This window comes from Rhinopithecus roxellana, chromosome 1 (genome assembly GCF_007565055.1).
Source record: "Rhinopithecus roxellana isolate Shanxi Qingling chromosome 1, ASM756505v1, whole genome shotgun sequence".
Classification (NCBI taxonomy): Eukaryota; Metazoa; Chordata; class Mammalia; order Primates; family Cercopithecidae; genus Rhinopithecus; species Rhinopithecus roxellana.
In genome coordinates this window covers 23,075,716-23,090,901 of record NC_044549.1, presented here as the reverse complement: position 1 = coordinate 23,090,901, position 15,186 = coordinate 23,075,716, and the positions used below count along the sequence as shown (strand labels likewise).

General features: G+C 35.9%; 1 protein-coding gene across 2 annotated transcripts in view; it reads right to left on the bottom strand.

The window, feature by feature from the left end:
- ZPLD1 (zona pellucida like domain containing 1) overlaps nucleotides 1-15,186 on the bottom strand; it is a 60,995-nt gene that overhangs the window by 28,644 nt on the left and 17,165 nt on the right. The window contains exons 1-2 of one of the 2 annotated variants that reach the window (XM_030929391.1): nucleotides 14,157-14,230; nucleotides 12,665-12,778 (exon numbers count right to left, since the gene is read on the bottom strand). In XM_030929391.1, the coding sequence (XP_030785251.1) occupies nucleotides 12,665-12,770 (106 nt within the window). In that variant the 5' untranslated portion in view covers nucleotides 12,771-12,778; nucleotides 14,157-14,230. Of the gene's footprint in view, nucleotides 1-12,664; nucleotides 12,779-14,156; nucleotides 14,231-15,186 lie in introns of those variants that run through there. The other variant, XM_030929385.1, reaches the window with a different exon arrangement.

The following is a 15,186-nucleotide window of genomic DNA, read 5'->3' as shown; positions in this document are numbered from 1 at the left end:
GAGTGTTTATTCTATATACACACTGGGTTTTTTTTTCTAGCAAAGCGAGTCATATTTGGGGAATGTGAATAAGCAATATGGAAACGTCTATGTTTTTTCATAAGTTTAAACTCATTAAAATTACCTATAAAGAAAGATGAAAAATCTTTTTCATGGCCAAAAACCAAAAGGCTAGGTGTTATAGGAAATTCTACACAGTATTTCCTTTGTTGGTGGAAAAATAATGAATTAATTATGAAGTATACTTCGCCAACCCAGAAAACAATTAACACCATTTAAAATTAAGGGGCTATCTCCATAGCCTTCAGCAACATTAACTATTTAAATGCAAAGATAATTTTTAAGTGATACTTTTTTCTAAAATAATACAGTTTATTTTAATAAATGTTTATGAGTATCTATGAAGTATGTCTTAAATCTACTGATTTTTCTCTATCTACATGATATTCCTTTGCTCATGCCATCATTATCTCTCCCCTGGAATATTGTACTAGCTTCCTAACTGGTTCCTTTATTTCCAGTCTTAATGTCCTTCAATTAGTACAGCTGTTAATATATTAATCCAGTCATGTCATCCTCATGCTCGGATTTTCAACAGCTACTTTTTCCCATAGGCCAAAAGCCCAAATCTTGAACTAGGTGCTCAAGTCTCTCCATAATCTGTTACCTGCCTACCTCTGCATGCTCCTCCCTCCCTCTCTCTTCTATCAACCTTGCTCCCTAAATTTGACTCTGAACATTTTTCATGTCTTTAAAGGCATCGCCTTGAGTGATAGAAACCAGAAAAGTAGTTACCTCCTGGGGTGGGAATTGCCTATAATAGGAGCACGAGAAAAATTGGAGAAAATATAAAAATGTTCTCTATCTTGATTTGGGTGGAGGTTATATAAATATATACATGTGCTAACATTTCAAGCAGTACCCTGAAGATTGGCACATCTTATGATATGTAAATTATTCCTCACTAAAGTACTGTGGGCATTTTTAAAAGCATAATACAGGAACGCACACAAACTATGTGTATCAGTGCTCTTTCTTCTGTTTGGAATGCTCCACCTACCCCAAAGCTTTGCCTAAGTAACTCCTACTCATTCTTCAGGTTTCAAATTTTATTTACCCAAATACTTGACCTGATCCCAAGTCTAAGGTATGCCACTCTGTTTTATGCTGTTGTATTGCCTTAGAGTCGTATATGTATTTGTATATTTTTCTTAATAAACTGTAAGTCCCAGAGGCAGGAAAGGTTTTATATTAACCAATGTACTCCAGTGAGTAATTAGCTAATTAATCATATAAGGTACTGGAGCAACAGAGTGCACGAGGATTCAAAACATAGTGGTCATATTCCCAAGCACAGGAGTCCTCTCTTATCTTCTAGGGATACATTCCAGAACTCCCAGTGGGTGCCTGAAACCACAGATTATAATGAACCTTATATATAGTATGTTCTTTCCTATACATACATACCTATGATAAAGTTGGTTTTATAAATTAGGCACAGTAAGAAATTAACAATAATACTAATAATTATTATGAGTAAAGTATTATTAAGTAAAATCAGGATTACTTGCACACAGCAAAGCAACGCTGAGACAGTGAATCTGATAACCAAGATGGCTCCTAAGTGACTAGTACGTAGGTAGCAAATGTACCATGGATAAGCTGGACAAAGGAATGACTCACATCCTGGGCAGGATGGAGCTGAATAGCGTGAGATTTGTTTACACTACTCATAAGGGCACACAATTTAAAATGTATGAATTGCTTATTCATGGAATTTTCCACTTAATATTTTCTGAACACAGTTGACTGCAGTTAACTGAAACTATGGAAAATGAAACTGCAGATAAAGGGAACTCCTGTATATTATGGTCCATTAGAGGAGACAGACACATTCGCGTGACAGAAAGATGGACAGAAAGATCACGTGGAGAGCTATGGAGTAGCATAGAATACCAGCATTGCCCAGACCAGCTGGTTAGGAATGGCCTCCTGGAGAAGATGGCATTAGCTCAGTCTTTAAGTATCAGTAGGAGTTAGCTCGATAGAGGAGTGAAAATTTTATAACACAGAGGGGACAAATGTGAATAAGGAAATATGCTCAGGCCACCTGGGAATCAGGTAGTTCCCATCCATTTGTAATTAAAATGCAAAGGAGGAAATAGCAGGCAATGAGGACATGTGTTAGGCACAGGTGAGATCACAGGGAACCTTTACATATAAAATGGCCTAAGATACCATCTACCTGAATGTCAAATCAAATCCTCAGCTATGAGAGAGTTCACTACAAATTCACTTTCTGCTTGGTGAAATGGAACAAGTATCATTGCACTCCTTGATATACCATAAATATACCAAAGTGAATACCTATTCATGAATATATCACGAAAAGAGAAGTATCATTCTTCTTAACATAAACCAACTAAAGACCAGTTTCCTCAGCTCTGTTTAAGGGTATTAATTAATGCTTAGAGTATCTGAACAAATGGCAAATGATTGCTGTGACCAGATGTAGTGCTTTTCTCTGTTTTCTGCTTTATAACCAATTTGTAACTCCTGCAATGAAACTGAATTTGCTACAAGCTTATCCCACTTTAAGATATGATGACACACTAAAGGCTTTTTGCAGTGTAAGAAAAGAGATCTGTCCAAGTCTTTCCTAACCCAGCTTTCTAAGGACTTTTCACTATTGTTCAGAGAAACACATTCTTTTCCTGGTTGTAGGTACTAAAGACATCCATTCAGCACAACTCTACCATTTGTGAGGCTTTGAGGAAGAAAAAAGAAAGATACCTCAAGTTGCCAAAGGGCAATTTCTGCCAAAAGGAGAGAGAGTTTTTTCAGAGTTACTGAATAACAGTTGCTCTCTTGCTCTCAACAGCTACATTTTTTAAGCCTTTTACTGTCCAATCCCCGGGCTGAATTATGATGTTCAAGACTACTAAACAACCTAATGAGTAGATATCTTTAGGGGCTTGATTTTTAATGTTTTATGTTTAAAGATACTAAGTATGTCAAATGGCAGGCCGGCAGACAGAGTTTATGTGCAGTTACATTGCCAAAACAGCAATGTTTTTTCCCCTGATATTAATCAAGCTAAGCTTTTCATAGAAATTAACAAGAATTGAATATTCAATTGAACAGGGTAAAAATAGTGTTCTGTACTCTGTCGTCCATCTACCGGGCAATGGTTTTATCTATCTCAGATTTTCTAAAATTTTGCAAATTTTAAACATCCTGTCACATTGTCAGCCATGTATCTCTCCGTGTATAAAATGTGTCCTGATTTGAGGTTCATAGAATGTGATTACCATATAAATGGAAGTCAAGAAAGTACGGATCCAGTTCTATATACATGAATAAGAATTCATTCAACTTCTTTATCCCCAATAAAGTTCTATTCCTGGAACATTTAATTACACCTTTTCTTTTACACACAATTACTGAAAATATATTTGCATTGTATTATTTACATATCTAATAATACATCTAACTTTGATCTTGCTTTAAAAATTCTATACTCAATTTGCTTAAATCTAACAGCATTCAATTGAGGCTAACGGTGAGGCTTTTGATAGACTGCATCATTTTCAGATCATCTCAATATTGTTGGAGCCTTCATTTCCCTTCACTAGCATCAGAATGCTTAATATTTTCCAGTTATTTTACAGAATAATGAGTACAGATTGATACAATTATTCAAATAATTTGCACATATATATTCTGCAATACAAAGATGGCAACACTCCAAAATTTGGCTGTAGGCTGGTACTCAGTACTGTAGTGCAGTGACTCAAGATGTTCCCTCATCATTGATCTGTAAAAGTAAACATCTGTATGAAAAGAAATTCTGGAGGTCAGTGTATAGTGTAAAAGAAAAAAGATGGGGAGGCCGGGCACGGTGGCTCATGCCTGTAATCCCAGCACTTAGGGAGGCCAAGATGGGTGGATCATGAGGTCAAGAGATCGAGACCATCCTGGCCAACATGGTGAAACCCCATCTCTACTAAAAATACAAAAATTAGCCGGGTGTGACCGTGCATGCCTGTAATCCCAGCTACTTGGGAGGCTGAGGCACAAGAATGGTTTGAACCCACGAGGTAGAGGTTGCAGTGAGCCGAGATCACACCACTGTACTGCAGCCTGGTGACAGTTAGACTCTGCCTCAAAGGAAAAAAAAAAAAAAAAAGATGGGATGCAGAAGAATCAAACATGAAAAATCGGTGCCATCAATTTTCCACTAGTCTAGAGGCAATTGATTTTATTTATTTTCAAGATCTAAACTACATGCCACTTCATATCAGCAACGTGTTTCAGGAAAGGATTTATTGTGTACATATCACGTGCCAGTCTCTGTGCTAGACTTTGAGAAAACAACATTAACAAACGACCCCGTTTCTTCAAGGAGCTTACTGAATAAAGAAGACAGAAGAAAAGTAAACAATTACAATACAGCTTGATATTGATATACTAGAGATTTGTAAACAACATTATAAACAACCTTGTCTTGGTAGCAAAGAGGTGTTTGAAAGGGATTGTTAGGAGGAAATAAAATAGTTCCACCTGGTTAGATTCTATAAGGAAGTGATGGGAAGATTGAATGAAGGAAAAGGGATGTCACTGATGTGTAGGTTTCTAGCTTTGGTGAGTGGGTGGCTTATGCCCTAAGATAAAAAAATTCAGGGAGAAAGATGATAAGCTCAGTTTTTGAGAGGCTGAGTTACTTAGGAGACATTCAAGCAGAAATGTACAGTAGGTAGTTCGAAATATGAGTCTAATATTTGGGGACAGAAGATAAGAAATACAAATCTGAGAATCACCATATACTCAGTATATCAATAATAAACAATAGTGATAGCTGAAATTACCAATGAGAGTATTCAGGTAAGAAGAGAAATAAACTTAAAACAGAAAAATAATTTCAAAGCTGACCTTTGATGAGCCTTTCTGTAATTTTCCCAATGGAGTGTAACCATCCTCTCATGTTCTATCCTATCTCACTTTAACTGTGGGGCTACTGTCTCCCTTACATTCTATCTGAGAGTGGATATTTACTTTTCTATTAAATTATAAACTAATAGTAGAGAGTTCTGGGTTTTCCTAGAGTGTGTCACAAATAGCAAATATTGATTAAAATACATTTATTTCAATGGTGTCTAAGTCTTTAATATCAAGTTCTAATATTTACAAACAAAATATGTGTACAGTTGATATGGGTTCATCTTGACTGTTCATCTATCTGTATTCTGCCAACTGCTTGAGATGATGCCTCTGTTTTCTGAGTGTTCAATGAACATCAAAATCCTTAATGTCTAACTTCAGATTGAGAAAAGGCAACTCATTAAATAACATAAAATTAATAGATGATTGCAAGTTGCTTGTATTTTATCTCTTTAAGTGTATTAGCCTTGGTGACTAGTTATCTTGCCTCATTAAAAACTGAATTTTTAACAGTGATAGGTTTGTTGATACCTATTACTATTAATAGCAAGCAAGTGCATGATGGCCAGCTGGGGCTAGTGTAAATACTGTGTAGTTTTGTAACAACATAAAGATAGCAGACCATCATGGGTACCATGTCCTAACCAGCACTTCTTATACTTTACTGTGCAGATGAACCACCAAAGAATCTTATAAAAATACAGATTCTGATTCAGTAGATCTGAGTTGGGGCTGAGTTTCTGCAGTTCTTACAAGCTTCCAGGTGATCCTGATGTTACAACTTTTCAGCCAATTCAGGTGCTAAGTCACAGCTTTGTATTTTGACTGGACAGAAGATCACTCATAGGTGGATTTCGCCTGGCGAGTTTAAGCCTCCTTCCAAATATCCATTTGTCTGATTTACATGCTTACAAGAGAGAAAAGTTTGGTTGTAAAAGGGACAGGAGGGAGAGAGACAAGAATCATGAAGGGGCTAGAACTGAGTCTGACTCCCTTTCTTGTCTGAAGAGCTGACTGGTTTTGAATCTTGATGAAAGAAGGCTCATAAAATGCTCTGTGAGGCTGAGTCTAAGTAAGCCTTCTTTAGTGCCCCAGTGGCAATGTGTGAAACAAAACTGGGAACAGAATCAGCCTCTTCTCTTACCCCCATCTCTGTCTCATTCTGTAAACCACAGCAGTTTAATACCTGGAGGAAGCAAAGCAGCCCACATCAAAAGGCAGCTATGCCAAGTGGGGCAGTGTTTCCATAAAAAGCATTTCTGGCAGTGGTGGTGCCTGTAGCACTGTGGTCAAGGAGTCCAGACCAAAGAACCTAAATGGACCTTTCCGGGCATGTGTGACATACTGTCTTGGGGAATCGGAAGCAACTGGAGAGGATGGGGGTAGAGTGGCTAGTCTGCAGTGAGCAGGCAGGAGGCTCTGTACAGTTCAGATGTGGAGATTCCTGTGAATATCATCACATTAGTATTGATGCACTGGTTTGTATGTACTTAAAAGTAGTATTGGTTTAAAACTGATAGTATAAACAGCAATCTGTTCAATATAGTGGGAGGAACCTTTTCTGTATGCTGCAGAGTACTTTGTGGCATGGTAGAAAATCTCACCTGAAAATAATTTACATTCTTGGCTCCAATAAATATTCCAATACTAATTTATACCATCTTTGTAGACCATAATAATAATTTATATATCAGTTCTGCTTTTATCTCTAAAATGACAGTGGTGATATTTGGTACTACACGGGCTTACAAATTGCCTAGAGAACAGATGCTACATATGTTGTTTTAGCTCATTTTTGAAAGTTAAGATTTGCTCTTACCAAGTTTTTATATAAGATTGAGGTTTTGGTGCTAAAAGAGCTAGAAGTCCTAAAGGGGTATTGATATTTCATCTACACGAAATACCAACAGCTGATGAAGAACTTAAAGTGGATTACGAATTCAAGTTTCCTCTGTATATTGAACAGGTTTTGTGCCACCTCAGTTTTTCATCACAACATCTGTTTCTCGTTAGCAAATGCAAGCTGTTGTTTCCAGTGCTGCAGGAAATTCATATGCAGTCTGAGGCAAACTTTGCAGACTTATAATCACACTTGCTGCTCCACATTCTTTGGAACCAGAAAAGTTTGGTCATCTTTTTTCAGGCAGAAAAAAAAAAGCAAATGGGTTTTATTTATAAAAACAGAAAAAGTGAAAATTTGTGCAATAAAGAACGCTGTTATTAAAACATGGGAGAATATGGACCTTGAATCACTCATTGAACTTGCTGATTGCTGTCTTCTCCACTGCACTTCATCATTGTAAATTAACCAGAACGTGGTCAGCAATAGCTGCCCGGATCTGTTCTTCTGCCTCATCTGGTGTAGTAATTGCAGCCACAGGTGCAAAGTGGAAAGCAGGCATCCTCTTGACAACTTGGAGACCAAAGAACTATCAGTAAGTAGGAATAAAGGAGAACTGGCCTTTCCTTTCTACACAGAGGACCAGAATATATTCCCTGGGATAATTATTCCACTAGCCTCTCTTACTTTGTCTTTGGGCACAGAACAATGCCATGGTTAAGCAAAGCCTACCACAAAATTAGACAGTTCATTTTACTGAACTCACTCATGAATTCTATTGATTAAATCATTGATTCTCAATTTTACCTCCTGTGGAACACTTGTGTTCATTGAATATTAAAATATTAAAAATATTACCGATAAAAAGATTTCCTTAGTCAAGCAGGTCTTGAAAAGACTAAACAAATTCCCCTAACACATGACTTTTCAGATCCTTAAACATGGTAATTTCAATTGAGAATCTCCATACATACATCATTTTTAAAACTTACTATTCAAATTTCATTTTTAGACATCATTGTTTGATGGAAAGAATCCTAGTTTTGTATCTCTATTAATTTGCAGATTTGCAATATTTAACAAATTTATATCCTCAGTTTTCCTACTGTAAAGGGAGGATTTAAAAAGATTTTAAAAATTTGTTGTAAGAAATGAAAGAATTCTGTGAGGTGCCTGGTACTCAAAACATGGAACTTATTGCTTGTTTCCTTATTAGTATTATTTACAACATAATATCAAATCACATGGTATGAAACACTGACTCATACTCAGTTTCCCATGACTACTTAGATCACCATAAGACAGTGTCAAGCCATAAAGTTTATTTTGCTATAAGCCCATTTTTCTCCTTGGATCTGACTTTATCATTGAAGATTTCTTTAGAGGCCAGAAAGTTTAGTCTAATCCTCATGCACTTCCAAAGAAAGGGCTGGCTTCAGAAAATACACACCAATCACAAAGGCCAAGTACATTCATCTGTATGTTTTACTTTAACCAAATAAAGTAGTTGAGTTTTATTCTAGAATCATCACAACTGTAATTTTAGTGGTTCATGAGTCTGCTTTTTGCTGTAAGCTTGGATAACCAAGGGTTAACTACCTCTAAAAATTAAATGGCATTTCTTTAAATTTAAATGAATTAGACCAGGATGCATCTCTTGGTCCCAGGATAAATGCCATGGAAATTAAAGAAAATAGTTCTAATGTCATGAAACAGCAAAGGTCAGATAGGGTGAGATGATTACTCTCATCATTATTAACATTGCTTTGCATTTAGATAGCCCCTTTCCTTTGCCAGACTCATTCTCATTCCATCCCATTGCTTAGGCTCTGAGCAGCTTGCAGAGCTCCTGATGACATCAAGGGTGATCGTGATGTGGAAGAGATACTGAGAGTCAAGAAGGCAGTAAGCAATTAATCTTTAGGCTTTATTTGCTCACTCTGATCTTCTTTTTGCAAACAACCTCCAAAAAAATGGGTTAAATAAAACCCATCTAAATATAAAGTCTCTCCTGGGACTTCAGCATTATTTGGATTTTATTAACATTTGTTTTATTAAAATACAAATTTAATGTTTTTTAAATACAAATTTTAAAATTATAACTGTGTGTGTGTGTGTGTGTGTGTGTGTGTGTGTGTGTGTGTGTGTATGTGTGTGTTTATGGGTGTATGTGCTTATGAATGTACGTCCGGAAAGTTTGGGTGTTTGTTACCTAAGCCAGATAATACCTAAAGTGCTATTATGTGTAAGAAAAAATACAAACACAAAACACAAATATAATCGAAAATAGAGGAAGAGACTTCTCCCTCCCTTTTTCTGAGAGCATTTACTTTAGAAAACTTATAATTAGAAGTACTTTCTCCTCTCTTTGAAGTGTGTATTAATCCTTTTGAAAACTAGATAGGATTCTTGTAAGCTTTATGACCCAGGAATGTCTTTCTCAAGGATCTGAGAGCCATCTCTTTGAAATGTAAACATCAAGGGAGATGGTAGCCTTATGTCCCAGTTTCTGCGCTGGGGAAGGGAGCCGAATTTTGATGTGAGCCTTGCTCCAAATTGCAAAACTCCCTCCTGTCATAAAGATATGAGAAGTTAATTTTTCCTCTGGATGAAACAAATCAGCTAACACAGATGGTCACCCTACTTACCAGATAAAGAGAGGATTCATATGCGTCACAAACGGTCCTGTCAAGTCCTCTTACTTGAGGACTAGTTATTGTCCATATTGAAAACATATGTAATGAACTGTCTCTGCTTGGCTATATAAAATGGCAAGGTTTCTTTCTGTTTTTGTAATCTCTTACTGATTACCTGTGATGTGCATCACATTCTGGTTTAATGCTTATTTAATGATAAAAGTGTTTTTATGTCTCTACTACCCAGGCAGAGAGTATTTCTAGGTTGGGAGAAGATTTTGTTTTTAGTTATATTTCCCCAACAAATAATTGTGCTTTTCATTGGAATAATTGACTCAAGAAAATGATAGAATACACTATCAGTTGTTCTTAACCATAAATGTACATTAGATTCATCTGCAGGGTTTAAGCTACAGATTTCCAAGACCACATTCAGAGATTCTAACGTCACTTATTTGAGATGAAACTGGTTGAGTCCCCACTTTAAACAACTAACCCATATGATTTTGATGCAGGTGGTCGGTAGATGCCATTGTACACAGACTTTTTAACATGATTTTTAAAACTTCACCATATGATAAATACTTCTTTTTCCTGTCCTAGTCATTTCATGGCTCTTTAACATGTCTTATTAACCTTTACAAGTATATAATTACCACACCAGTCAGATCTTCTCTGCTGAGCAATCTTTCTATTACTTGGCCTTCTTATCCATCCATCACAGGGTCATGGCTTGACCACCCTTCCCAGGCCTCCAGTGACTCTGATGACAGGGAGTCACCGCCTCCCACTACACTGAGGGAGTGAACACAATTAGCATCTCTCACCTTCTCCAACTGTGTCCTTATCTCTCCTTCTCTTTTAAATCAAACAAACAACTACTACTTTTCCAAGATTAATTCCTTCATCTGTACCGTTGATCGCTTCGGTATTTTCTTTTCTCATTTCAACAATTATTCTTTATTAGTATTTCCATTTTTTGAATACTCTCCCTTTAATCATGTATGCTCAGGCCTCCATAGTCCCAGGAATTGATTTCAACTCCTGCCTTAGGTTGCTCCTTTCTTTTGTTTCAATTCCTAGCTCAGGTTGCTCCTTTCTTTCTTTCTTTTTTTTTTTTTTTTCAACCACAAAAGTTATCTAAATAGCAGTCTATTTTCATACTTTATATTTTCCTACTCTCTACTCATGGCTTATGCACTGCACAGGGAATCAACTCTCATACAGCCATCTTCAGTTTTGATCTCTCTTCTCAGACCCAACTCCACATTTCCTACTACTGAACAGGAAGAAACTGCCTCTACATATTCTAAAAATGCCTCAAGCCCATTATTTCCAAACTCGAACTTCCTTTCTAAAACATGCAAGTGTCCTATGTTTTTGTCTGTTAACAACATTACCATCCAGTTGTTCCAGTTAAAAACATCCTCTAATCTTCTCTCACCTCCCAAATCAATTCAATTCTCCTTTTCTGCTGAGTCTACCACAAAAATATCTCTTAATAACTGTCCCCTTGTAGTGCTTCCACTGCCTTCAGGATATTTCTCTCTGTCTCTTGTCTATCCTAACTTGATTCTATCTTGCACACTTCTCCTAATGTCTCTTCCTAAAACAAAATGTGACCACATCAAACCTTTAAAAGGTTATGTTTAAAAAGACTCAATGACTCAATTGCATTCAAAATTAAGAGAAAACACTTTTATTACACTACATAACACACGTTCTCACCAAAATAATTGTACTTGAATTTACTCAAACTTCTAGCTCTAATTGGTTTACAGGATAGACAGGGAAAGAGGAGCCTGTTCAGTGACACCTGAGAGTTGCAGTCGGCCAAATCCAGTGTCAGAACTCTACATGACAAATGACCAAATGGCTCAAAGAGATAAATAGCATTTTGTAAAAGCAAAGGACAGAGGACACCGTTATAAAACAAAATGAAATGAGAGATATATCAACAAATACTCTGTGTGAAGATTTTAGAGGCAACTTGGCTGAATTTAATGATATTAAGAAATTACTGTTGAGCTTATTTTATGTACACGTAAAGGATAATGATTTTTAAGTTCTTTTCCATCACATATAAACACCAAAGCATGAAAAATACATTTATTTTAAATATGCTAGAGATGGGAGTGGTAAGGACAAAGATCAAACAAAATTTATAAATCTTGATAATTGATACTGCTGGATAATCAATATGAATGCTCTTTCTACTAACCTCTACTTTTATATATGTTTGAAATTTTCCATAATAACAAATGTAAATAAGCTCATTGTTGATATTGAAAGCCATTAACAACTCTGCCTTAGCATATTTTCCCCGAATTCCTTTAGTCATTCCCACCATGACCTTCATATTTTACTAACAAACCAACCACTTACATCCTACGTCTAAGTTCATGAAGACATTCAGACAATTTCTGATGTGTGCTCTGTTGTAGAAATCGCACTTTATCTATGTAACTACCTACTGATTGCTCTATGCAGGTTTGCTGTTCCACAGAATGCTCCAAACACAGGAGGACTGACAGGTTTTGAGAATGTAAACCATGGCCAGAGAGATTCCATTTGCACGGCAGACTTGGAAAAGTATGTCCGATTATCTAATCTTTATTTGGTAAATGTTGAACTGTGGTTCCATTGCTTTAGCTAATATAAAATGATGAATACTTAAGTAAAACGTTGAGTAACTTCTCATTGGGTGCAGGTTTTAGAAACCTGTGGGACATGCCCATCAATGTTGCCAAATCTCGTATTTGTCACGACGTTGATGGGCTTCTGTGAAATTCATTCTGAAGCTCACTGTGTACTTTGGTGGTAATCATCATTCCATTGAAATAGCATTTTTTTGTGTTGTACAATATTTCACAATCATTTTCTTAAGATTATTCCTAAATAAATATATGAGCATTTAAGAGCAGTTTTTTAAAGTCTGAATTAATTTATGAGAAAAAAAGATACAAATTTTGCAAATTTTGAATGAAATTAGTCTCTCCCAATTTTTTACACAATAGGCAATATTTTTCATATCTGTGAGCAGCCATTATAATAATATTAACTATGATGAACACTTTGTATGTTAATATGGATGTAAATTACAGCTCTAGAAAAATGTCTTGTCATTTGCCATTTGTTAATATCCATTTAATGTAAAGAGATAGCCCCCCGTTCTCCATATATATTTAAATGACTTGCTCTTCAAATATAATCACTCTTTCAGAGAATAGATTAGGCTTACACTTACCAGGAAATCTACTGTGGAGGTTGGCATCACAGTTGTAGCCATTGAACTGAGCAGACCCTGGAAGCACTCTAATTGTTAGAAGCAGCAGCAACCATATTTGTTCCATTGCAAAACCTGGAAAAGAGATATCTATCATGTGGACACTCCTACTTACTCCTTCACTCCTACTTACTGGAAAAACTGAGGCTGATCTCAGCTCACTGTTGGATAAGTAGTCTACATCCATGCAGCCAAAGCTCATGAAATAACTGAGGATTATCAGTAATAAAGGCAGATATTTGGGTTATAACATTTCAATATTGTTTTCATTGTTGCCTTCTGTTGGCTAAGGGTGACAAAGCTAGATTTTCATAGTAGAAGAGCTAAAGTATAAATCATAAAGTTTACAAAAGGAAAATTCTTTATTATGCATAGGAAGAACTCAAACCAAGTATCTAGCAGATTGGAATAGCATAACTAGGCAGACTAACCAATTTGGAGATGAGTCTACATTTTTTAATGCCAACAAATATATAGTCAGAGGAATTTAAATGTTGAATACTTGATTCTAAGAGGAATCTCAATAATCTTAATGACCAAATAACAATTTGCCCTCAATAGAAAAAAATTTCCCCCAACAGAAAAATTCCAGACTACTGCCACTTTTCAAAATCAATGGTTTGTGTGTCATTTTCTTAGGAGACATAGTGATAAAACAAAAGGAAGAACAGGGAAATACTATGTGTGTGAACGATATTGCAGTTCCTCCCACGACTGTTCCTTGGTGGGTAGTAAGGACTGATACAGACATAAGAAAACGTTGAATTCTTAGGATAAAGTAATGGAAGATGTTTTAAAACGTATCAGTGTGGGTTGAACAGTTAAATAGAAATGGACTTTAATACTTAAACACCGGTCAGTCTTGCATTTAATAATTCTTTTCTTGGATGCCCATTTATTGGCCTGATAGAGTTAAAACATCTTTCAGAAATACCTAACTTATTCTCAGAGCATAGTTTGTACCCTGAAAAAAGTCTTTTGGGTTGGTGGTTTTGGTCTATGCATAAAAAGCAAAAAGAAAATAAAATTGCAAATGGTTTACTCAAATAATTTAGTGCATTTTAAAAGCTAGGGTTTTGGAGGGAAAATGGTGTTTTAGCTGTCCTTAAAGATCTGCCCTTAGATAATTAATCAAGTCTTTAGGAAAAGGAAGGAAACACATCTTGCTTTTGAATCATCATTTCACAATAACAAGTTTACAGTGAATAAGGTCACTTTGGTGAGGATGTGGGAAAGAAAGGTATGCTTACTCTTAAAAATAGACTGAAAAAAATACTAATTCAGCAGGCACTTCCTTCCTTCCTTCAGCACTATCACATAGTACTTAGGCACAGATCTAAAGACTTTGGAGAGAACAGCCATATGCCTAGTTAGTTCTGATTGCCTGTGACAGTCCATAAGCAAAAGGCTCATACCAGTGGCTGACCCAGACCCAAGGCGCTCTTGGCCATACCTGCGCCATCATTATCTAGCTCCTCAACATACTTCAAATAGAATAAGACAGTCTTGCTCTTTTGGAGTCTTTGGAAGACACTAGAAAAGAAAGAAGCCTGAATAAGCAATACACTCCACTGCACCCACATTTATTCCCTGCCCCACCACTTCCTTCTCATGATGGGTCTCAAGAACTCCTGGAAGACACTGGAAACTCTAGACCCACACTGTTATCCCCAACATAGAGTTGTATTCTAAGAAATTACAGAATCAGGAATTTAAGTTGGTGAGTTATTTTGTGGTTCTGAAATGCTTTCTAGCTAATATATTTTTCACAGAGAAAATAACATTTCTTGAATGTACACTTTGCACAAAGAAGGCACTTGGTGCCAGATAACTTTCCTATAGCTGCTCATTTATATTTTTTATAATGATGGGTGAGATTACAATTATTGCTGCATGTACAGAGAAAAGAATGAGTCTCAGGAAGTTTAAATGACACGAAAATAAGTGGAGGAACTAGAATTCAACCCTAAGTCTTTCTGATAGTAAAGTTTGTTGAACAAGCTACCTAAATTTCATGTTATTAAATTTAAGATTTTCTTTATTGCCGTTTATCATCAGCCATTTTCTTTAGCTTTTTACATTTTGTATCCTTTAATAGATCTGTTCATCTTATAATGAGTAAATAATTTTTATGTAATTAATACAATTTGCTTTATAGATATATTTTATAATGGGGCATTATGAGGAATAAAATTATTTTTAAAGAGACAGAAGTCCTTATTTCTCATTGTGAAAACAGCAAAAACATTATTATTGACTAAACTAGACACATTTGTGTTGGCCAAAAATAAATGAAAAACTCGTGTTAATTGAAACAGCTCACTGAGAACAAGTAGTAAACTCTTAGCCTCAAAGCTTTAAATCACACCTAAGGTTGTCCAAAAAAGGCATGACACTGTCCTACTCTCTGTAAGAAAACCTACTGCATTTTCATGCAGATTAATACCCTAACATTTTTTAATGAATAAGAGGTGGAAATAGAA